General features: G+C 34.8%; 1 protein-coding gene across 1 annotated transcript in view; it reads left to right on the top strand.

The window, feature by feature from the left end:
• Positions 1 to 25400, top strand: part of LOC142350674 (uncharacterized) — a 66671-nt gene extending 41271 nt beyond the window's left edge. Inside the window, exon 9 of the mRNA XM_075402601.1 lies at positions 25234 to 25400. Within this exon, the coding sequence (XP_075258716.1) occupies positions 25234 to 25383 (150 nt within the window). The 3' untranslated portion in view covers positions 25384 to 25400. The remainder of the gene's footprint in view (positions 1 to 25233) is intronic.
• The last annotated feature ends 205 nt before the right edge of the window (positions 25401 to 25605 follow it).

A 25605-nucleotide genomic window follows, 5' to 3' on the forward strand; every position in this document is an offset into this window, starting at 1 on the left:
GAATATAAACACCGACAAGGAGGCTCGGTAATGTGCGACCGCGCATGAGCTTCCGACCCCCGCTCATCCAAAATTTTGGCATAATTGTCTACCAAATGAGGATCAGGTAGAAAAAGCCAAAAATTCAAGTATTTTTTAAAAAAATTAGTGTATGAAAAAAAATAGCCTCCAAAGCAAAGAACTCAGTTGAGTAAAAAATTATGCTCTAGATTCTTGAGAAATGTCAATATTAAAAAATCGAGTTAAGACAAACAGCAAAATCAAACAACAACAATAGCTTAACGATTACCAATGCTTTTAAAGAAAGACATTAACACCTGTCCTTATACAAATTTTCATGCGGTTAAAAAAGAACAAAAATACAAAAAGCAAAAATTCAATTAAAAATTGCCAGAAAACGCAGTCGAAGCCGTAAAGCCAAATTTTGGCCCTCAAAAAATTTTCAATTGCGCCTTTTTCGAACACACATATTGTAGTGTGCGACGTTTCTTTAATGAGATAGGGTAACAAGTAGACAAAGAAAAAAAGGCAAAATTAAATTGAATGTAAATGTACTCAGGTATCGCAGGGTGATAAAAACCGCTCGGTACTGTTTTTCATCAATTCTCGTTGCGATTACAACAGTTGCTTAACAAACACAACTCTGCATTTGATCAAACTATTTTCATCAGTCTAATAAAAAAACTTCCCCCAAAGGTTCCCAACTGCTTCAGATTTTTCTAGTATTCATCGGGCAACAACAAGTTATTTCCGGCAATTTATGCAAGTGCAGTTAGCGCAACGAGAGTTGATTAAAAACCTTAATTTTTCCGTTTGTTAAGATTGTAAGTTAAAATCATCAGTTTTCGACAAATTATATAGTTGATGTACCGTGATTTGGCTGCTCCATGAATTTATTGATATGTTTCTAACATAAGTTGCCCAATTCTTTCAGTTACGTCGAAAGCAGACTATTCAAAACAAACAATTAAATATGAGAAGTACAAAATTGACATAATTATCTTCGAAGATCACTATGATCACCACTGAGTGTCAAACTGGTGTCAAAAGTAAATCTTTGATAGCCTTCAAACAAAAAAGTATTTGTTGTCTAAAGCGTTGTGCTATCGAACTCACCTTTTCTTTTATCACTTGATTGATAATCAAATTTCTAAACAATTTTAGACCAACCTTCGTAATTAAAAATCCTGTCATTAGTAAAAAAAAATATTCTCGAAATCATAGACTCTAAGTTTGTAACAGGAAAACGTCAATTTTTTTCGATTTTGTTATCTTGAAATAAAAAAACAGACAAACTTTTAAAATAAAAATGGTTTAGAAATCAAAAAGATGAAAATGAGACGAAGAGAAATTGACCGTGTATGTTCCAACCATTTTAACTCAAAATCTTACCTTAAAGTTCGGCATGAAAAAAGCAATTTGTGTGATATACCTCTTGTCATTGTTCAAAAACATTAACATGATATGAAGTACAATTTTTTAAGAGGCATTCAAATCTTAAGAAAGATTTCAAATGAAAGGAGTCGACAAGACCGATCGGCTGAATGTGCGCACTGTGCTTCCACAATTTAATCAAGCGTTTCAAAAGCTCTTCTTCTTGTTCCGATAGGAGACCTTTTTATTGTCAACAAACAACTTGACTCAATTTTAAGTAGTATAAACTGAAAACGACATTCGTTTATGTAATAAACTCGGCTAAAGCCTTCAAAGCCTCCAAATTGATAGATAATAACAGGCTGTAAACGCCAGCATAGCTGCATGCTTGTTCGCACATGACAAATAAAAATGTTTTCAGTAGTGAAACTTATAATGTTTGTCAGGAGAAATCTAGGAGGAAACAATTTTAAAAAATGAATATAAACACCGACAAGGAGGCTCGGTAATGTGCGACCGCGCATAAGCTTTCCGACCCCCGCTCATCCAAAATTTTGGCATAATTGTCTACCAAATGAGGATCAGGTAGAAAAAGCCAAAAATTCAAGTATTTTTCAAAAAATTAGTGTATGAAAGAAAAAATAGCCACCAAAGCAAATAATGAGGTATGCCAATATTAGGAAATCGAGTTAAGACATACAGCAAAATCAAACAACAACAAACATTAATGACATCAAAAACTTTGTCCGTTTTGAAAAACAAAAGTTAATAACAAAATCAACAAAGCGTCAGATAAAACTGAAACTGAACAAAAATAAATTGTAATTCATCAGAAAAGATACGAAATCAGTCCATAATTAGCCTCGGTAACAATTAGACAACAAAGAACAAAAACAGTAAAGATAAAAAATTCGCTCATTTTTTAAAAAACAATGAACTTCAAAGTAATGAAAACCTTTAGAAATCAACTAAATCATCTCATAGGTTTGCAATTACCGATGCTTTTACAGAAGAACATTAACACCTGTTCTTATACAATTTTTTATGCGGTTAAAAAGAAACAAAAATACAAAGAGCAGAGATTCAATTATAATTTGTCAGAAAGCGCAGTCGAAGCCGTAAAGCCAAATTTTGGCCCTCAAAAAATGTTCATTTTTGCCTTTTTCGAACACAAATAATGTAGCGTGTGACGTTTCTTTAATAAGATAGAGTAACATGTAGACAAAAAACAAAAAAAAGGCAAAATTAAAAAACACTTAATTAAATACGTTCGTTTATTCGTACAAAGGAAGCCCTTTAGACCTGCAATTTTCCAGAATATGTCTTACGTCTACAAAAAGAACGTCGAATATGACAAAAATCAAAAATTTATTTACTTTTTTGAATAAAAAACCCATGTCTAAGCCATTAAAGTCAAAACGAGCTCTAAAAAATCTTAGATTTTGCTCCACCAATCTCTTTTGACACATTCCTTTCACACTAATAATGTCATAGTTGTCTTCTAATTAACGAGACTTTGTAACATATTGACAATAAAAAGAACAACATTGTGAAATTAAAAAGAGATTTTCAATTTAAAAAAAACAATTGTTTTTAAAGTCATGAAAGCCATCAGCTATCTACTAATATCAGAATATCGGCCCACCTATTCCTCCATGAAAAGCCAATAAAACCTGTGATTACACAGAAAATTTCATACGACCAAAACCACAGAGTTAAAACGCCAGTTAAAGACAAAATCAAAAACTCGATTAATGTCTTCAAGAAAATAATGTCGAAGCCGCTAAAACCATAATCTATATCTTTCAGTTCTTTTATGTGTTTAATTGCGTCTTTTTTTGAGCTCCAATAATGTGATATGTAAACTGTCAATAATCTGATAATGTGACAAATCTAGAAGACGTGAAAAAAGGGCCAAATATCCGAAAATGAAAAAAAAAATGTGAAATCTACTAGTATCAAAAACAAAAAACCATAACTTAAGGCGTAACACGGCAATAAATAATTTATTTTTGTTTCAGTAAAAAGAAGAAGCTTTCTTTCTTTGCTGACACTAAGCTACAAGTTGACCAAATTAAGGAAAAAATGGAGACAAAGTTCAAAAAACCATTATTTAATTAGAAATCAAATAATTTTAAAAGTGAAAACAACCATAAGCTTTTGGTGTAAAAAACTAAATGCTTTAATATCGACCTGCTTCGGAAACCAATTAGACCTATCAACCGTGAGCTTTGGTTTGAAGTGTTCTTTAATTATTCTGAAAAACAATAATTTTTTTTTAAAAAGACCGACTGATTACAATCCGATCTTTCTTCGATTCTTTTTGGATTGTTACAGTCCAACATTGGTCCACAACTAGCTCTGCTAGTGCTGTTCGTTCATTAGAAAGACAATTTTTGAATGTTATAGATATAGATAATTTGTTAGTTGAAAAATTAAAAACAAATGCTACGTATTTATTAATCAACGATTAAAGTTAGCAAAAAGTGGCAAAGTTTTAATTACAGAGCACTTTCAGTGGAAAGTGAAGTAAAATTAGACCCTTTTCAGTTTGAAAAGATTTTGCTACTGTTTTTTGGTGTGTACTTCCGGCAAATTTAATCAAAGTGGACTAAAGTGACTATTTTGGTGCTGTTTTTGATGAAAATATCTGAGTTTTGAAATATTTTGCCAGAATTTTTAACAAAAATTTAATTAAAAATACTTGACAGTATTGAAAATGAAATCAACTATACTTCAAAATTTTAACAAATATAAGCAAAAATGAGGAAATCTTAGGCAAAAACTCGGGAAAATGTGATTAAAAACCACGGAATTCACTCTACTTTACTCAGAAGTTTAAACCTCGATAACTCCCTGTAAAAAACGAAAATAAAAAAAATCTGTACGTTGAATATATCGGCAAAAAATGTCTGAACAAAAAAAACCATTGAGTATATAGTTCCTCCCCTCAAGAGGGGTCGGAACAAAAAACTTTAACTTCAGTTGTATACACAAAGAAACCCATAAACGCACAGTTTGATTGTATATGATCAACTCTACGTCAAATATTTTTTTTTGAATTTAAATTCAAATAATTTCAAATTTTATTTAATTGTCGTATTTTTACAAACGTCTCAAGGTGGTGAGTTTTTTAGTGCTCAGCTTGATTCGGATGCAGAACAATTCTTGAAAAAAATTGAAACTACAGTTGTTTAACTAAAAACCAAATGAGTTTCTTTTGGCATGCCAAGCGAAAATAAACCAAGCGAAAATAGCAACTTCTCTGCCATTAAAGTTACCGAACACGGTAACATACTGTTAATATAATGAGATCAATATAAAATAAAGAAAACGATTAAAAAAATGAACATGTAAACTTTTTTCAATATTACTTCGTTTCATTAGAATTTCTATCTTTAGATGAAAAGGTTTTGCAGGAACAATAGTTAAGGCTAGTAAATAATTGAGCGTAATTTTTTGCTGTTTATTTGTGCTGTGTTCAGTTTCTAAAGGAACACAAATATCTAAAACCTTACAGAAAAATGCGAGGCACAAGTTTCTTTTTTTTTACTATACAGTCGCTTCCAGAGGATTTACAGATATTCAATCATTTCACAGGCCAATATGAGCAGGATGAGTCAACTAAAAAGAAACTGGAAATCGATAGCTAAGAAGTTCCATGCAAAATTTGTGTAATTATCTGGGCCAATTTGCTTGATTTTTGTGAATTTTAATTCTAAATAAGTAAACAAAAATATTATCAAAACAAGGAGGCTCGGTAATGTGCGTACGCACATAATGTTCCGAACCCGCTCATCTACATTCTTGAATTAATTGGCTGCCAATGATGAAGATATAGAAAACTTTCAAAAACAAACTTTCAAAAACAAAACTTTCAATAAACAACCAATGGAATACAACAATGCCATGCTAGGAGGCCGATGAAAGTTATCAATAATAGGACAACTAGTATGGACAGTAATAAAAATCAAACAACAAACTTTATTTGCGACCAAAACTCGATGTCTATTATAAAAAAAAATCAAAATAAAACCGAACTCGAATCAGAAAAAACCTAAACAAAAAAAATTAACCTATGATTCATTAGAAAAAACATGGAACCTGTACTCAAGGCGACTAGTGAACAAGTCGACAAAAAGAGCAATGAAGTTCAAAAATACGTTTCCGTTTTTGAAAACAATTAATTTCACAGTAATTACCGACATTAGATATCAACTGAAATCACTAAGACGTTCATTTATATCTCCATTGGAAGCCAGTGAGACAAATCATTAAACAATGAGCAATTGCGCAAAATATCTAAGCCAATGGGACCAACGCTATTTGTTATCAATTAAAAAAATTAAAAATGTACATATGATTTAAAATGTACAAACATATAAAAGTCTCAAACCTTTTAAGGAATCTCGTAAGTAGTAAAAAAAAGTAACTAAACCGAGGAGCAAAAGTTTGCTGCTAAAACCCTTATAGAAATTAAAAAATAGCTCACTGGAAACAGGTTGCGACCAGCGATTACAGAGACTGAGCTATAAACCGACCAAAAAACTAGTTAAAAAATGACGAAGCTCAAAAGTCCAAATATGTTTTTGAAAACAAATTTTTTCAAAAGTCAAAACAAAATTAAGATTTCAACAAAAATTGATTAATTAGGTTGCAACACAGCAGGAAGCCAATTGGGCCTGTTAATATTGAGACTAAGTCACGACCCCACAGAATAACAACAAATACATAAAGAAGCCAAAACTTCAAACAATTATACGACATTACACTGGTGGAGGCACTATAATTATAAAATGTTGGCCGCAAGAACTTTAAATCATATTCTACTCATCCTAACATCAACGAGTTTTCGTTGTAGAAGGACTACGTAGACATGTCAACAAAAAAACCCAAAAATTGAACAGTATAGACATCTCAAAAAATTTTAACGAAACTAAATGGTCGAAGCAATCAGTCACAACGTATAGCCAAAAGCAAAAAATGTCTGCATCAAGAAAATTAATTGAGAGTTCTATATACTGAGAATCATTTACCTGGCGAGGGAAATGAAAGCAGATGGAGACAGTTGAATGAAATTTTTTTAATTTTAATTTGAAAGTCATTAAAACAGACATTTATAAACTTTAATCTTTAACCAGGTTTTGCTTTCTACGTCCTAAGTAAGCCATTGAGACATTTCGTTATCAGGTATATGGTGTACAACAACAAAAAGAAAGACAAACATAGGCAAAAAAATCAACAAAATTCTGCGAGATAACTGTGTCTCAGCTCAAAAAGCATAAGCTATTCAACAAAAAACAGCTAACAGATCCAGAAATGCCATATTCCAACGCTCTGCAATTTTTTTATTCTATTGGTTTTGCCAAAAATGTGATAAATCGACAAGGAAACAAAATGGACTTAAAAAAATGCAATTATTAAAAAAAACATGAAAATGCGTAGTATCAAAACAAAGAAAACATTAGTTGAAGATGAAACCATTACCAACATTAAACTATAACTTACAAAAAGTTGGTTTTCTTCTGTTTTTACTGAGACTGCGCTCGAAGTTGAAAGAAAAATGATATAATAATTGCAACGTTCAACGAATCACAATATTTTCGTATATCAAAAGTATTCAAAGTCGTAACAGGTATTAGATAACAACTTAAAGAGTTGTCTAGGTTCATTATACCTCCTAAAAAACTAACTCGATTTTTTATTAGAGACACTGAGTCATTGAGCTAGAAAAAATAACAAATGAAAGCAAAACTTAAGAAATCAATAAAATTTTTACGAAAACATTTGGTCAGAGCCATAAAAGCCATGAGCTACCCTTTAAAGCCAAAATAAGATCTTGTTTGGCCTTGTTTATTGTAAATTTCATCTGTCATTAAATGAGCCCTGATTTGAAAGTCTTATCAGCAATTTAATAAAAAACATTTACATAGCGCAAATATTTTGAAAAAAAATTCGCGTCCCATTAAAATCTAAAAACTTTTTCCATCGTAATGTTCCATGTTGAGATCAAGATCAACCCAAATTTTGCTGCGCGACAAAACAATTAGTTTTTCAAATGGTTGCGAAACAGATCAATTTTCAAACAAAATTTTTCATTTTGTCAAAAGTAAATAACGCACTTTGTATAATTATCGAGTTTAAGTTTGCAAAAAACTGGCAAAAACTATAGTTCAAGAAGACTGCTAGAGCCAGCGAGAGTACAATTAGCTCTATTTTGAGTTTTAGAAGAATATGGCCGCAGCTTAAAGTGTCGACTTCCAGCAAATTTAAAGCAAGTGGGCTAAAAGAAGCAAATTTGATCTCATTTTTGACGAAAAAAATCTGAATTTTGAAAATTTTTACAGTAATTTTAGCCAAAAACTTGGATCGAACACTTCAGCAACCCTCTTATATTTTTAGAGATGCAACCAATGATTCTAAAGCTAACAATTTTAACATATTTGAGCAAAATTGTCAAAAATTCTGTCAAAAATACCGAAAATGTGAATAAAAACACGTGAATTACGTCTAATATTAACAAAATTTTAAGCCTCGATAACCTATAAAAAGCAAAAATAAAAAAAAAATCTTTTTAATTACATATTCTACGCTGGAGGGGCTTTCTATTGATACTACACACAACTCTCTAAGATGATTTTGATCGGCCAAATTTGTCTGAACAAAAAAAAGAAAACCCAGTTAAGTATATAGTTCCTCCCCCACTAAATTGAGTCGGAACCAAAAAAAATAAATCTCTATTGCAGACAAGAACTGGCAAAAAATAGTATCAAAACCAGAAAGTCTTAGAAAACGTCAAAATTTCAAAATTTCAAAATTGTGCTCCAGTGTTTCTTTTCGTGTAAACATTTTATAAAACTATAGGAAGCATAGAAATCCTTGAGAAACCAGACAGAAATTAGGTCGTGAAAATCAGCCCAAGCTATTCCAGACTTTATCAAAAAACGATCGCTTCTTTTGGATGCAGTCATAAAAACAGTTATGAGCCTCCAAGCCACTGTTGGATTCAAATTAATAAATGATCAACAACCTGTTTTATGATAGAAATGATCTTCTATCAACATATTTAACCCGGGTCGAGGAGTTCGTCAAAATTTGTGTAAGAAATGCGCTGACAACCGCTGAAAAAAAATTTTTTTCAGCGGGTAAATCTTACACAATAATCCGCTTAATCTGCTGATTTTTCAGCACTTTCTTACATAATTTCAGAACTTTTCAGCACATTAAGCGGATAATTATGAAAGATCTAACTGCTGAAAAAGAATTTTTCAGCGTCTGTCTGCGCATTTCTTACATAATTTTCAGGACTTATGTTACACAGTATCAGCACTAATCTTATGCATTTTCAACGGTTTTCTTGCACAAGTTGAAACTTTTTGAGTCGTTTTTCCTGCTGTACATTCAGAAGAAGCAACTGTGCAAGACTAAAAAGCATTTCAACTCAAAAACAGTTGGGTATCTGCCAAAAGACTTCAGAATTTTGTCAAGCTTTAAGATAAAGCAGCGTTATTATTATTAATGTAGGTACAATTAAGTTCAATCAATTTAAAAGGCATCAAAAAGTAAAATAGAGAGTTCGCAATTTCGGAAAGATGAGTTTATGCGCCTGTTTGAGTTTTTTTCTTCAAAACCAATTGATTGCTCTTGTTGCTGGGAGCCATTTAAAGCGCCGTGAAGCGTTTCTGCTGGCTCTGCTTGCATTTACTCTTTTTCTTGCTGTTCTTGGCTAGCCTCGTAGTAGTTGATTAATTCGTCGTTTTTCTATGCGTGGTAGTATATCAATAAATTTTTATTCAAAGTAAAAAAAGTCGTTTATTAAGATTAATTATTCAAGAAGTAATAATTATTGAGAGTGGGAAGAGTAGATAAAAAAATAAGTAAACAAATAAAAAAATAGGGCTGCGCTTGCGTTGGGGATTGAATTGCTGCGCCTCATTTGACCAAAGAATTAGAGGGTGCGCTGGCCATAAAAGTATAATCCTGTTTAAGAAGGCAAGCGTTAAGACGCGTTAAAATAAATTGAGGGAAGGTTAGAAAAAGTGCAGCTGCAACATTTAGTAACTTGTCTTCAAAGACAAAGTTAAAGCGATTTGAAGAATGAAGTAAAATACAGAAGGAATAATAATAAGCAGTTAAAAGTGCTATGCTAACCTCATCTTTAAAACCACTGAACCAAACCACGCATAGCATTGTATTATGTCGTTAGTTGTATAACCGTAACTTAATTTTGATAAAGATATCAGTGGAGTGAATGTGAAAAATATGAACGTTTTCTTGGTTTAAAATGTTGTTAACGATTAAGATTGCTCAGTAGAGAAAAGCTGTGTAACTTGCTGTTGTTTTCCCTGTATTTCTTAAAGCTAAGCCCCGAATTTACTAGCTGAGCGGCTGGCTTAGCTGTTCGGTTAGGACGTTGTTTGTTCGACTTCTGCCCCGAATTAACTAAGCAAGCGACTGGCAATAAGTCATTGGATGGTGGCTGTTCTGGCTTTTTCTATGATATAGGAACTGGTAAAGAACATTAATAGGACACATGGTCCTGTGTGCTTTGATAACCGTTTTTTGGACGTTGTCACTTCTTCTGGATTAGTTGTAATATCGATTCGATCTTGTTTTTTTGCCCGTTTCAGGTACTCATTTGCTAATCTAATATGAAAATCTCTTACTGCAGGTATATTGGCCTCTTCATGGATATTTTTGACACTGTAACAGCGGGGTTTCCTCATACAAATTCCTAATGCTCTATTTTGGGTCAGTTGTATGTTGTTGATAACTGAAAAAGATTGGTCAATCCAGCAGGCATTTGCATAGAGAAATAGAGGTCGAACCCATGATTTATACAAGATCAGCAAGCACTCTTTATCAATGTTGATCTGACTGAGCCGCCATAGTTGGTACATTCTTTTGTTTGCTATTGCCACCAAACTTTTGCTGTGTTCGTTCCATTTTAGATGATGGGTAAAGTTTACGCCAAGCAATTTGATTGAATTAGCGCCTTCAATTTGTGTGCCATTGATAAAAAGGTCTAAACTGGAAACTTTCTTTGACGAATTTTTAAAAAATCATAAAAGTTATTTTGCCTGGATTTATTTTTATTTTCAGTTTTCGCACCATTTGATCAATTTATCTAGTGAATTTTGAAGTTTCTCTTAAATTTTTCTACAGGAGCGTGACCTGTCGTAAAGGGCAAAATCATCAGCAAATTGAGAAACTTGTGCAGGTACGTCAGGAATGCCGCTGACACAAACCAGGAAGAGTATTGGTGCAATAACGCTGCCCTGAGGTACTCCAGCTGGTGTTGAAAATGTGCTACTTTTTGAGTTATTAATTTTCACGAAGATGCTTTTCTGAGAGAGAAAAGAAATTACTCATTTTATCAGAGGTTTATGCGCACCAATTTGTAGCAGTTTGTTTTGAATTCCTAGTCTCCACACTGCATCAAATGCTTTTTTAATAAATCTAACCATTTCGGACCATTGAAAGGCTTCTGTTACGTGCTGAGTAAGTTTGAGCAAATTATCAGTTGTGCAACGGTCCTTCTATACGCACTTTGCATTTCACCGAAGACATCATTGTTTTCACAGCGCCCTAGGACAATAATTTTTACTGCTGTTTCACAATTTGTTGCAATGCAATTGGTTAGGCTGATTGGTCGGTAATTTTTTGTTTTTGTTTGGCTTTGGTAACATTTGGACTTGTGACCCTTTCCATGTAGTTGGAACAAGAGAGTTGTTTATTGAGCTAATTATCAGGAGACAAATGAATGCTTTGAGGCCTTTAGGTAACCTTTTCAGGATGTTATAGCGGATTTTATCTAGTCCTGGACATAATCTTCTTGCTTTTTTCACGATTTTATCATAATCGTCTACTTTAATGATACAGTTGTTATTTGGTTCAATATTTTTGCATTGAAGAAACGTTTTTGCCTCGTTTTCGACATTCTCGAAACGCTCATTTAGATCCGTGTTTTCGTATATATGATCTTTCATTGTATCCTGTAGAAGAGTTTTGAATATTTCGCTTTTCTCAATGTCTGTTTTTGCTCTGAGTTGTTTATATGAGACTTTAGGTTTTTTTAGTCACTACATAAAGCTTTAACTGCTCTCCAAATGCTTTTGCTCCCCTTATTTTGAGCACTTGCGAGCAATTTTGATTGTTTGATTATTTCGATCGTTTCATGGACTTCTTTATTTCTCTTTGGAGGAATTTTTTTTCCTTTTTAAGGAAATTTAACTGTTCTCCGTTTGTTCTTTTCAGCTCTCTTCTCTTTTTCTTCTTTTCACGGATAAGTTCAGTAGTTTCATATCCAAATGGTAATATCGCTTGTAGGATATACGACTTCTCTAGCGAGAATTGAATGATATGTACAATTACTTCATTTAGGCGATTTAGTTCTTCTGTTATTGGATAGACTGGTGGATAGAGCACAGAGTTTTCATATTCTTGGCTGACAATCTGGTTGAATTTTTTGAAGTTGATTTTTGCCTTCAAATCGAATCTGCTCTGAGTTACTATATTCAAGGTAGTAATGGTTGAGCTGTGGTCACTACCAAAGTCATCGGAAATAAAAAAAATGAGTAAAAAAATCGAAGACTAATTGATCGGCGAAATGTAGATCAAGCATATTTCGACATTCTCCTTGATTTAATTTATATGTGTGATAACCGTTATTTAAAAGCTTGAAATTTCCAGTTTCAATGTTTTCAATTTTTTTATCACAGTTTTCAGCGTTATATGTTCAATTCAGCTCTTGATGGGGAGCGTTGAAGTCTCCAAAGATAAAAAGTTTTTCATTTCAGTTTCAAAAAATTCTGATAGTTTCAAATCGCGACCTGGTGAGTTGTAAAGAGCTATAACCCAGAGATGACCTAAAACAGGTACCTCAAAGCATGCTTTTATTATTTCGAAAACTTTTCCTCGATCGTATCGTTCAAACTTTTCTCGTTTAACTTCTATTATTGTCGTTCCTTTCTTTGCTAAAATCTTTGAGCCATGTGACTCACTTGCTCTCGTTTCTGTAAGTACTAAATAATCATTGGTTAGATTTTCATTTTGCCAGCTCGTGACTTCATTCAGGCACACAATATCGAATGCATCGAGCGCTTTTTCAATATCTAGGCAGACAAATCCAACCATTTCGGACCATTGAAATGCTTCTGTTACGTGCTGAGTAAGTTTGAGCAATTTATCAGTTGTGCAACGGTCCTTCTATACACACTTTGCTTTTCACCGAAGACACCATTGTTTTCACAGCGCCCTAGGACAATAATTTTTACTGCTGTTTCACAATTTTTTGCAATGCAATTGGTTAGGCTGATTGGTCGGTAATTTTTTGTTTTTGTTTGGCTTTGGTAACATTTTGACTTGTGAATCTTTCCATGTAGTTGGAACAAAAGAATTGTTTATTTAGCTAGTTATCAGGAGACAAATGAATGCTTTGAGGCCTTTAGGTAACCTTTCAGGATGTTATAGCTGATTTTATCTAGTCCTGGACATGATCTTCTTGCTTTGTTCCCGATTCTATCATAATCGTCTACTTTAATGATACAGTTGTTATTTGGATCAATATTTTTGCATTGAAGAAACGTTTTTGTCTCGTTTTCGACATTCTCGAAATGCTCATTTAGATCCGTGTTTTCATATATATGATCTTTCATTGTATCCTGTAGAAGAGTTTTGAATATTTCGCTTTTCTCAATGTCTCTTTTTGCTCTGAGTTGTTTATATGAGACTTCAACACTTTGTTGAGTTTCATTTGGTTTTTTTAGTCACTACATAAGGCTTTAACTGCTCTCCAAATGCTTTTGCTCCCCTTATTTTGGGCACTTGCGATCAATTTTGATTGTTTGATTTTTTTCGATCGTTTCATGGACTTCTTTATTTCTCTTTGGAGGAAATTTTTTTCCTTTTTAAGGATATTTAACTGTTCTCCGTTTATTCTTTTCAGCTCTCTTCTCTTTTTCTTCTTTTCACGGATAAGTTTAGTAGTTTCATATCCAAATGGTAATATCTTTTGTAGGATATACGACTCCTGTAGCGAGAATTCAATGATATGTACAAGTACTTCATTTAGGCGACTTAGTTCTTCTGCTGTTGAATAGACTGGTGGATAGAGCTGGTGGATAGACTGGTGGATAGACTGAAGGATAGACTGGTGGATAGACTGGTTTTCATATTCTTGTCTGACAATCTGGTTGAATTTTTTGAAGTTGATTTTTGCTTTCAAATCTAATCTGCTCTGAGTTACTATATTCAAGGTAGTAATGGTTGAGCTGTGGTCAATACCAAAGTCATCGGAAATAAAAAAAATAAGTCAAAAAATTCGAAGACTAATTGATCGGCGAAATGTAGATCAAGCATATTTCGACATTCTCCTTGATTTAATTTATATGTGTGATAACCGTTATTTAAAAGCTTGAAATTTCCAGTTTCAATGTTTTCAATTTTCTTATCACAGTTTTCAGTGTTATATGTTCAATTCAGCTCTTGATGGGGAGCGTTGAAGTCTCCAAAGATAAAAAGTTTTTCGTTTCAGTTTCAAAAAATTCTGATAGTTTCAAATCGCGACCTGGTGAGTTGTAAAGAGCTATAACCCAGAGATGACCTAAAACAGGTACCTCAAAGCATGCTTTTATTATTTCGAAAACTTTTCCTCGATCGTATCGTTCAAACTTTTCGCGTTTAACTTCTATTATTGTTGTTCCTTTCTTTGCTAAAATCTTTGAGCCATGTGACTCACTTGCTCTCGTTTCTGTTAGTACGAAATAATCATTGGTTAGATTTTCATTTTGCCAGCTCGTGACTTCATTCAGGCACACAATATCGAATGCATCAAACGCTTTTTCAATATCTAGGCAGACAAATCCAACCATTTCGGACCATTGAAATGCTTCTGTTACCTGCTGAGTAAGTTTGAGCAAATTATCACTTGTGCAACGGTCCTTCTATACACACTTTGCTTTTCACCGAAGACACCATTGTTTTCACAGCGCCCTAGGACAATAATTTTTACTGCTGTTTCACATTTTTTTGCAATGCAATTGGTTAGGCTGATTGGTCGATAATTTTTTGTTTTTATTTGGCTTTGGTAACATTTTGACTTGTGAGTATTTCCATGTAGTTGGAACAAAAGAATTGTTTATTGAGCTAGTTATCAGGAGACAAATGAATGCTTTGAGGCCTTTAGTTAACCTTTTCAGGATGTTATAGCTGATTTTATCTAGTCCTGGACATGATCTTCTTGCTTTGTTCCCGATTCTATCATAATCGTCCATTTTAATGATACAGTTGTTATTTCGATCAATATTTTTGCATTGAAGAAACGTTTTTGTCTCGTTTTCGACATTCTCGAAATGCTCATTTAGATCCGTGTTTTCGTATATATGATCTTTCATTGTATCCTGTAGAAGAGTTTTGAATATTTCGCTTTTCTCAATGTCTGTTTTTGCTCTGAGTTGTTACTATGAGACTTCAACACTTTGTTGAGTTTCATTTGGTTTTTTTAGTCACTACATAAGGCTTTAACTGCTCTCCAAATGCTTTTGCTCCCCTTATTTTGGGCACTTGCGATCAATTTTGATTGTTTGATTTTTTCGATCGTTTCATGGACTTCTTTATTTCTCTTTGAAGGAAATTTTTTTCCTTTTTAAGGAAATTTAACTGTTCTCCGTTTATTCTTTTCAGCTCTCTTCTCTTTTTCTTCTTTTCACGGATAAGTTTAGTAGTTTCATATCCAAATGGTAATATCTCTTGTATGATATACGACTCCTGTAGCAAGAATTCAATGATATGTACAAGTACTTCATTTAGGCGACTTATTTCTTCTGCTATTGGATAGACTGGTGGATAGAGCTGGTGGATAGACTGGTGGATAGACTGAAGGATAGACTGGTGGATAGACTGGTTTTCATATTCTTGTCTGACAATCTGGTTGAATTTTTTGAAGTTGATTTTTGCTTTCAAATCTAATCTGCTCTGAGTTACTATATTCAAGGTAGTAATGGTTGAGCTGTGGTCACTACCAAAGTCATCGGAAATAAAAAAAAAATGAGTCAAAAAATTCGAAGACTAATTGATCGGCGAAATGTAGATCAAGCATATTTCGACATTCTCCTTGATTTAATTTATGTGTGATAACCGTTATTTAAAAGCTTGAAATTTCCAGTTTCAATGTTTTCAATTTTTTTATCACAGTTTTCAGCGTTATATGTTCAATTCAGCTCTTGATGGGGAGCGTTGAAGTCTCCAAAGATAAAAAGTTTTTCATTTCAGTTTCAAAAAATTCTGATAGTTTCAAATCGCGACCTGGTGAGTTGTAAAGAGCTATAACCCAGAGATGACCTAAAACAGGTACTCCAAAGCATGCTTTTGTTATTTCGAAAACTTTTCCTCGATCGTTTCTTTCAAACTTTTCTGGTTTAACTTTTGTCGTTGCTTTCTTTGCTAAAATCTTTGAGCCATGTGACTTTTTTGCTCTCGTTTCTGGAACTACGAAATAATCTTTGGTTAGATTTTCATTTTGCCAGCTCGTGACGTCATTCAGGCACACAATATCGATATCTTTTTCCTTCAAAAACACGAGAAGTTCTGATATTTTGTTGGATAAGCCTCGGCAGTTCCATTGAATAAATTTAAACTTATCCATGTTGGCTGAATTGATGGCTGTTTGTTGAAATTTGCTGCGTTGCAACATTCGTGAAATTGTTGTTACCATTTTTGATGCTGTCATAAATTTTTGACCTTCTATTTTATCACCAAACATTCTGATTGCACTAATACTGACAACATTGGTTATATCACTGTGTGGTACACAATCAGTAATGTGTGCTTGATCTTGAGCTGCAAATGATGTCAGTAATTTTGTTTTGCTTACTTGTGCGAAGAGTGCACTTAACACAGTTTATAAATGAATTCGCTTAGCGAATCGCTTGCCAACTACTTGTCTATTTTACTCAGCTAGTGAATACGACTGACAAGAAAAAAATTATATTAAAACTAAGAGAATGAAACTGAGTATTGAGTGGGTCCTCAGAAATCACAATAAGCATGAACAATAGTTTTCCCGATGAGGGAATTATGGTAACAGACAAACACATGAAATAATAAGTGAACTAAACTTGATTTTAACACTTGCCCCACCAGGATTAAGTATGATCAATAAATTAGTACATCGTATAATAATTTTACTGCACCAAATAAATGATTATGTACAAACATTTCTCCCTTTTTGATGAAAATTAAAAATGTACAACATGAAATTTCAATAACAATAATGATAAGAAATTAATATTTATTCACAGATTACATAATTATCAACAATATTTTCACTGGTTATCATAGCTAGTCATAAGTAATAAAATATGGAGTTTTTAAAACATTCTGAGTTTTGACTACATATCAATTATTAACTCATGAGAAGGAATCTGGTCTGCTGGCCGAATGCGTGGATCAGTTGGAGATACCGCTCCTTTGATTGGCCAGGGGAATTGATTTGGAATAGGTTCCACTTGAGTCGCGGAATCCACAATCGTCTGAATGACTGACGGTTGTGCAGATGCTATATCACCTGCACGTCGCTTTCTGCAGGGTTGGAGGAAATTTGGTGGGCAGGAATTAGTCGAGGAATCTTCTAGAGGAATCTTCATTGTCATACCCATAATATTTTGGACACTTGCGTGTTCTTTTAGTTGCCCATGACGGAACTTGCTGCAAAGCTTCGACTGGTGCTGCAGTAGCGGGTATGGTTAACTCGGCTCGTTGACCTGGTGGGGGTGGTGCAATTATTACCTCAGAAGTAATAATTTGCGGCTCAGTATTAACTTCTTGTTGAGAGGTTGTCTCTGGCGGTGCAAAATTTTCGGGTACTTTGGGCATTCAAACCCGCATTGCACGAGCACTGTTTGATCTATTGGAAGAGACTCCGCTTCCCGTCTCCTGTTTTTTATGCTTCATCTTTTGATCGCCTTTTTGAATACCTGTAGAACTTTTTTATATGGCTCAAAAATTTAGCCTCTGTTGCTTTTTCGTGCACACGTGGCCCTCTACGATTGACATAGTCCATTAATTTGGTTTTTCGTTCATCGCGTGTGCCAAATTTTGCGATGTCACTGTTCCTGACGGTCACTTCCAGCTTCCCAGGCTCACGAATTACAGATGTGTATTGGTCAGTTTTCTGGACTACTGACCCTGGAGCTAATACCTCATAAAACCCGTCGAAGTTTTTTTTCGATCGTTTATGCGGGTTTTTCTTCCAAGCAATATTGATTTGCACTGCGTGTATCTTGAGGGGTATTGGACGATGTCCTTTTGTTGTGCTCAAGAAACTGGATTCCATGTCATTAGCAAGTCGCTCGAGGGTGGAAGCGTCTCTTACAGCCTTGCACATGTTCTTTTTGATCTAATCGTCGCTACGATAGTTCCCCCAATGTTCTTCCGGTAGCAACTCATTAGGTGTGACCGTCTCTTCGTCTAAATAATGATTTAAAATTATGTCATAACTTATATCAGAATGACGTGGTTGAGTACTTATTTTGCTAAGCGGGGTATTTGCTTTTCGTCCAAAGTAGGGATTCGAATGGCGAACGCTTAGTAGTCTTATGTTTACATATGCGGAGCTGGTATAAGATTGATTCTAATACTGCTTTAATTTAATTCTTTGTTTCCCTCTTTTATACATGCCAAACGTTGTTTAATTGTACTAATTAATCTTTCTACTAAACCTATTGCTCTGTGGTCGTTTACCGGAGCTGGTATAAGGGTGATATTATTTTTCATACAAATTTTTTTAATTGATTACCTATAAGGCAACAAGCTTGATCTATTCGTAATGAACGAGGAACTCCGTGGATATGTATATAATTATCTAAAAATATTATAACATTATAAGCATTCGCATTATCAAAAATTTCTGCAGAATGATATTTTGAAAATCTGTCAATACATGTTAAAATGTAAATTTCAAGATTTTTCTCATTATTTATAGGTCCTGCAAAATCTATTTGGATTTCTTGATTTGGGACTATACATGGTTTATGTGCTTGGAAACACGTTGCAGGCATGATAGATTTTAAATTTTTACCGATGGCAGCGCAAAATTTGCACTCAATTGCTCGGACCAAAAGGTCGCGATTCATGTATGGCCACCAGCAATGCTGGGCCATACATATCATCCCCCCGCTACCCGGATGAATGGTATGGAGGTCCTCGACGAGCGCATCCTTACGGGCGTTTGGTATGGCCACCTTCTCGTCCATGCACACACACAACCACTGCTTACATGGAGATCCCGCCAGTAGCTGTGTAGATAGGGGTTTAGGGCTTTCAAGCGATCTTCATCGGAACGGATTATGCAGTCTCTGATTTCTTTAAGTACCACATCTTTACCCATTAGAGATGAGATGAGTCCTTTATTGAACACTTTGCCAACCACTTTGTCGAAGGAGAGAACCTGAGGGCTATCGGTGAGCGGAGTGCTGATGTTAGAGTGAGATGAGGATTGGAGCGGCGTGTTCGGGGTTGGGTTGTCCGTGAAGGAAACGCGAGGCGAAGTTTGGCTTGATCTAGTTGAGGCTGATTTGCCTTTCATTGTTGATACTTGTTGGCTCATTGTTGATGATGTTTTTGAGTTTTCAATTGAATTAATTGAGAAAAGGGAAGACAACTGACTTTCAGATCGAGTTTGGGCAAAAAGCGTCTTTTTTGTTTACCAATTGGGCAAGTGAATTATTTAGAGTATGTGACTTTTGAGTGCTAATTAAGGAAGATATTTGAGGCTTATTCTTGATTGACAAGTTAAAGTGGCTTAATTCAGTGAATTGTTGTTGATTTTGGTAAACGTGTGGCGCCTTTCTGGTATTATTTGTCTCAAATAGTGGTACTTGAGGCTCAATTTGTAGTGGTGTATTTAGAGTATTTGTACTATGCGACGCGAGTTTAGAATTAAATGAGTGGTTATTAGTGCGAGTTGCAAATAAGGTTTTTGACGTATGCGAAATATACGGGTGGTTATTTAAATGGGGATTATGCCCAGCGAGTGTTAATTTATTTTGAGTAAAGTGTACTTGCGAAGCGAGATCATGATCAGAAAGAATGTAATTGGGATTATTAGATCTCAAATTATGAAATTGTTGGGCAGGTGCTAATGGATTTTGAGGTAAATGCACTCGCGAAGCGTATGTACTATAAACTTTTAGACAATTAATGTGGTTGGAATTTTGATTAGGTATTTGCTTGGCGAGGGATGCTTTATTTTTAGTTAAGCATACGCGCGGTGCGCGTTCACTATCTGAATTATTAGTTTCAATAGAAAGCTGAGTAGAACGATACATTCGCAGAGCGAGTGCTGAATTATTATTTGTTAAGCGGACGCGCTGTGCGGCATCACTAACAAAACTGTGAGTTTGTTTTAATGATGATTTTTCACTATGACTTTGCAGTGTGAGTGACAATTATCTCTTGATTGTAATTTTGGCTCAGCGAAATCTATGTTCAAAATTTGCTCACTATGTTGCTTGCTAGAATTTTGTACTTCAAATTTATTTTCGTAATAAAGTTTCTTAAGTGTTATAGCAGAAATATTGTGTTTTTGTTGGAGTAAATTTGCATCAGTGTGTATGCGCGATTACATCGCAACTTAAAATTCCTCATCATATTTAGAAATACTTTTTGCTGGTTGGTAAGGGTTGCGGGATATATAATCTACAAGTCCCATTTTGCTCCTGGCAAAAGCTCTATTTTAAATTGATAAGGTAAAAGTCTATCAACCCATCGTGATAAGCGACTGTTATAGCTTTTGTTTGATCTGTGTTCTTTTAAAATTGAAAGAAGGGCTCGATGATCAGTTATGATAGAAAACTCTTTGCCATAAAGATAATTTTTAAAATATTCTATAGACCAAACCACTCCAAGAAGCTCAAGTTCGTTGATACTATAACGTTCTTCATTACTGTTTAAAAATCTAGATGCGAAAGATTTCGGTTTCCAACCGTTGACTGTCAATTGTTCTAATGCTGCTCCAAGACCAGAGCGAGAGGCATCGCATTTTGTATGTGTTTTGAGTTGCGGATTATAATGAATGTTTTCTGTGTGATTCGCGCTTTTATAGCGTTAAAATGTTTGGTTTGTTTGTCAGTCCAGGTGTATTTGGTAGGTTTACGAAGAAGGGGTGGGAGTGGATGACAAAATTGGGCTTGGTTGGGGATAAATTTACTAATATAAGGAACCGAACCTAAGAATGAACGTCATTTTTTAATTGTATTAGGTGGTTGTAGTGACAGGATTGCAGAGGTTTTAGTTTCGAGTGGTGATAACCCTGAGTGGGTAATATTATAGCCCAAATAAGAAATATCTTGCTTCGCAAAATGACATTGTGGAAGATTGACCCGAAGATTATCCGCATCCAGTTTCTGAAGGCAATCTAGAACGAGTTTAAAATGATCTTCTTCTGAACCTTTACTTACAATCAAAATGTCGTCTAAAAAACAAAATGTGTTTTTAAGGCCAATTAACGTATAGTCCATTGCCTTCTGAAACTCGTCAGGCATGTCAGTAAGTCCATAAAACACTGTTTTAAAACGGTACGTGCCTGTCATGTCACCACTCACAATATTAAAGTTACAATGTTTAGTTGTCTCAGGATGAAGATTCAGTTGACTATACGCGTACTTAAGATCTATAGTAGAGAAATAGATTTTATGCGCTGGTTCTTTTTTATAATCTGTTATGATTTGTGAAATAGAGTCCATAAGTGTTTCAATATTCGGCTGTGATACTTATTTTTATGTATAGAATTATTAAGAATTTCAGAATCCAATGCTAGTTTTATTGTTTGGTCTCTTTTAACTGTAATTACAATAGGCGAAATAAAATATTGATCAGAGCAATTATTAAGTTTTTCTATGTGTCCTTCTTCAAAAAGTGTTTTAATTTCACTATTGACTCGGCCTTGTAAATTAATAGGTACTCTTCTACCCTTTTGATGTTTGGGTTGAAAATTTTTGTGAAACTTAGATTTAACAATGTGGATTTTTGATCTGCCAATACGTGAAATATGTTGAGGAAATTGATTTGCTATGCGATTTCTAAATGGGCACTGAATTGTGATTGTGTTGACCATACTACCTTCATTTGAACTGAGAGTTTGGGTGATTGAAATTCCAATAGCTTAAGATAAGTCTCTGCCAATCAGTGATTTCAGTCCGTCTTTAACCACCACGAATTCGGCATCCTCAATCCGCCACCCTTTACTTTCTATCGGTGCTTGCATCATTCCAATAACAGGTATTGGTTCATTAGCAAATGTCTTAAGTTCTAGAGCGGGCGCTGTCGTCAGCCATCGTGCAAGAGTAGAGTTGTTGACCACTTCCGTAGCGAGAGATTCATTCAAAATACTACACACAATGCTGGAGTCAATGAGAAGTCCGACTTGAGTATTACCGATCTGTAAAATGGTATTCTTTTGGTTCGATTTGGATTGTGTTGCTAGCAATGCTAGCCACCATATTATCATCTGAACTATCATAGTCAGATGCGCATTGAGCTCTGTAATCAGTATTTTGAATCGCATTCACGGACTGGTCAGTTGTAGTCTCCTCAATAGGAAATAGGAGTTAACATTAGCACGAGCGGGCTTATTTGTGGCAGACTTCGGCTTTCGGCATACTTGTGAGAAATGATTTTGTAAACCACAATTATTGCACGCCTTGCCTTTCGCAATACATCTATCCTTGTGATTTGCTGACCAAGTCAGACCACAATTACGGCATAATTGGTTCGGCTGTCGAGTAGAGGTTGAAGTAGTTGGTCATTTTATGGCCAACTACTTCCATTTTATGGCCGAGTATGGAAGTAGTTGGGGCCAAGCGTAAGGCTTGGGGCGGTTCAAGAGTTTCTCTAAGTAACTCTCTCTGTATTTCCGGATCTTGCATATTCGCAATAAAATGATCTCTGACAGTGTATCCTCTTGATCTCCATGGTCAAAATTCTCCGACAATTCCTTCAATTTGCCAAAAAATGCTCGATAGATTCTCCTTTCGACTGTTTGGTCGTGATAAGCATGTACCTATCAAAGATAATGTTACGCTGACGGATGAAGGTAGATTCCATGATATTCCAAAGCTCTACCGTTGTCAATGTGTCCATTTTGCGATGCGGGTTTTTGCTATATATGATCCGTCTTCCTTCAGTGGCCAGACTAAGGTATAGTATTGATATAGTTTTTCGGTCTGCCTGTATCCATGGCTTGTCTCCACACATAATTCCTATCTCCATTTGTTTCTGACATCAATTTTCCCAATCAATTTTTAATTGCGCGTTTCTTGCTGACCTTTCTCGTTCTGATTGAGCTGAGGAACCCGTTATTCTGTTCTCGTAAATTGGTTCTAGCGGTAGTTGAACATTTTCGAGTTTTGGTTCAAGCAGAATGTCTAATGTAATATTTTCCTTCGCAAGAAGAGCCAACTTTGCCTGCATCCGCCATTTTTCCCACTTCAATGGAGGATCAGCATTCGGTTTTTCCAATGCCAAGTGGGGTTAGTTTTTGCGTTGCTGACTGCGCCATGTCATACACAATCAGTAATGTGTACTTGATCTTGAGCTGCAAATCACGTCAGTAATTTTGTTCTGCTTACTTGTGCGGCGAGTGCTCTTAACACAATTTATAAATGAATTCGCTTAGCGAATCGCTTGTCAATTACTTGTCTATTTTACCCAGCTAGTGATTACGACTGACAAGAAATAAATTAAATTGAGCAACTGTACTCGAGGTGCAAAACTAAGAGAATGAAACTGAGTATAAAATGGGTCCTCAGAAATCACAACAAGCATGAACAATAGTTTTCCCGATGCGGGAATTATGGTAACAGACAAACACATGAAATAATAAGTGAACTAAACTTGACTTTAAGACATGCCACCCAGTATTAAGTATGATCAATGAATTAGTACATCGCATAATAATTTTACTGCACCAAATAAATGATTATGTACAACACACTGTAAGACATTGCATTGAAGATTGATCGGATTTTGCTGAGTACTTCAGCAACGAGAACACTTATGTTTGTCGCTGAGACAGTTGAGTTTTATTGTAACATTTCGGTTTGTCTTTTTGCCACTGCTAAGTATTTGATATCTTATTTTCTTTTTGTCGCTTCAACAACTGCGTTTTGATAGAGGGAACATCCTTTGTACACAGATGCGGGCGATCCACCACAATTTGCACACTTGGTTTTTTTCTTTTGGTTCGGTGCATTGTTTTACTGTGTGCTGGCCTGACCGTCGCAGGCAACGCTGCTCGTTTTTACACTCAATGGCGGAGTGTCCATATTTCTGACACTTTAAGCATTGTTCAACATGTGGCGGCTCTTTGCTTTGTTCACATCTGTAGATCAGCCAACCAATCTTTACACTGTGCTTTTGTGCTGCTGATACATGATTTGTTGAATCTGTTATTACTGTAATAAGCTTTGTAGGTTTGCCAAGTTTGTAGGCTTGCCACTTGCTCGGCTTATAATCCTTGACACTTTTACTCCATTCATTCCGTTATTGCTCAAGAGTTCCGCTTTTATTTCGTTTTCTTGGTTGCTGTGATGCACATTAACTATAACAAAGCTTGGTTTGGACTTGGCTTTTGGCCGTGTATTTCTTGTGTTCACAATAGCTTTTGGGAATACTTGTTGCAGGTTTGTACTTGACATGAGACTATCTCTGGAGGCCTTGTTCGGACAAATTGCACTTGAGTTGGTCTCGGATTGATTGTTATAACTATTGAATCTCTGACATCGAATTTCTCTCGTTTGGTTTCGAAAACGCTTACGTTTGTTTTGAACTTGACTAAAATCTCGTTAACCCTGTGAAGTATCATCAACGGTTGATCTTGCTTCTGATAGGAGAGCGCTCAGTTGGCTCATTTTGGCCAGGGCCCCACTGAGGGCTATTGCTTAGCGGTACGACGAGGAAATGGAATTGAAGCACTTTTAAAGCGTAAACAGTAAGTGTAAAAAGCCAATTAAAAAGTCAGGATTTTAAATCTTAAGCAACTTTTAGTGAAAAATTCTCTTTTTATAAAAGACTCACATAAAATTATGTAAGAAAGGCGCCGAATCCGCTGAATTTAAAATTTTCACAAGTGCTGAAATTATGTAAGAAAGGCGCTGAATGCACTGAATTTAAAATTTTTACACGTGCTGAAATTATGTAAAAAGGTGCTGAATCAAATGCTGATTTTATGCAAAAGATGCGCTGAAATGTGCTTAAGATTTTTTTTCAGCGGATTCAGCACCTTTTTATCGATTTAAAAAGCAATCAGCACAAACCTTACATAATTTCAGCACATTCAGCGGAATTCTTGCAAAAATATCCGCTTACAGCTGCTGACCCGTCGACCCGGGTCAACATCTCGCTTCAAGAGAGTTAGAAATATTCAATCATTTCGCAGGCATTCAGATCACAGAAAAAAACTAACATATAGATGCAAAAATGGCATCAAGACAAAAGAATCGAAGAACTTTATCATATAACTCCAAGTTGCAAGAATAATTTAAATTTATTGCAGTTGAGTTGAATAATTAGATTAATTTTGATTTTTCTGAACTAACTCTGGCATCTAACCATAATTTGGACAGTTTTTCCTTGGAGATGGTAAGAGTCCTCAAAAGAAGTTTACTTTCAAATGTTTGGGTTTTTTTTCTGAGCAATTCCAAGCTTACCTGATGTAAAATATTCGTGCTTTCAAGTTTCTGACAAGACAAAATATACATTTTGCTTAATTCGGTTTCTATAATTTAGCGGATAAAATTGGTATAGATTCAGATATAATAAATACACTTTGCTGATTTCAAAATTATCATTTGTTGTTGATAGATAGCGGACCATTATGACACAATGAGATCAATTCTTGACAATGAGCAGCAAAGTGACTCCAGCAGAAACATCATGTCTGGATCGCAGGATGCGGAGACCATTGAAAATGATGAACACTGTAAATTAATAAAGAAGCATGTACCAATTTGAAATATTCATTGATGCAAGGTTTATTAATATTAAAAATACTGCTATGTTTATGACGGAAAAAATGCCAACGTTTATTAACATTTAAATTATTTACGACAAAAAAAGTTCCTATTTAAACCATATTGAGTAAACTTGCCATATAGAGTGCCACCAAATTTTATATTGCATCTAATCTAATCAAAAAACAATCCCCGAATCAGAAATAATTAAAAATTTAATCCA

This window comes from Convolutriloba macropyga, chromosome 12 (assembly GCF_964194025.1).
Source record: "Convolutriloba macropyga chromosome 12, txConMacr16.3, whole genome shotgun sequence".
In the NCBI taxonomy this organism is placed as follows: Eukaryota; Metazoa; Xenacoelomorpha; order Acoela; family Convolutidae; genus Convolutriloba; species Convolutriloba macropyga.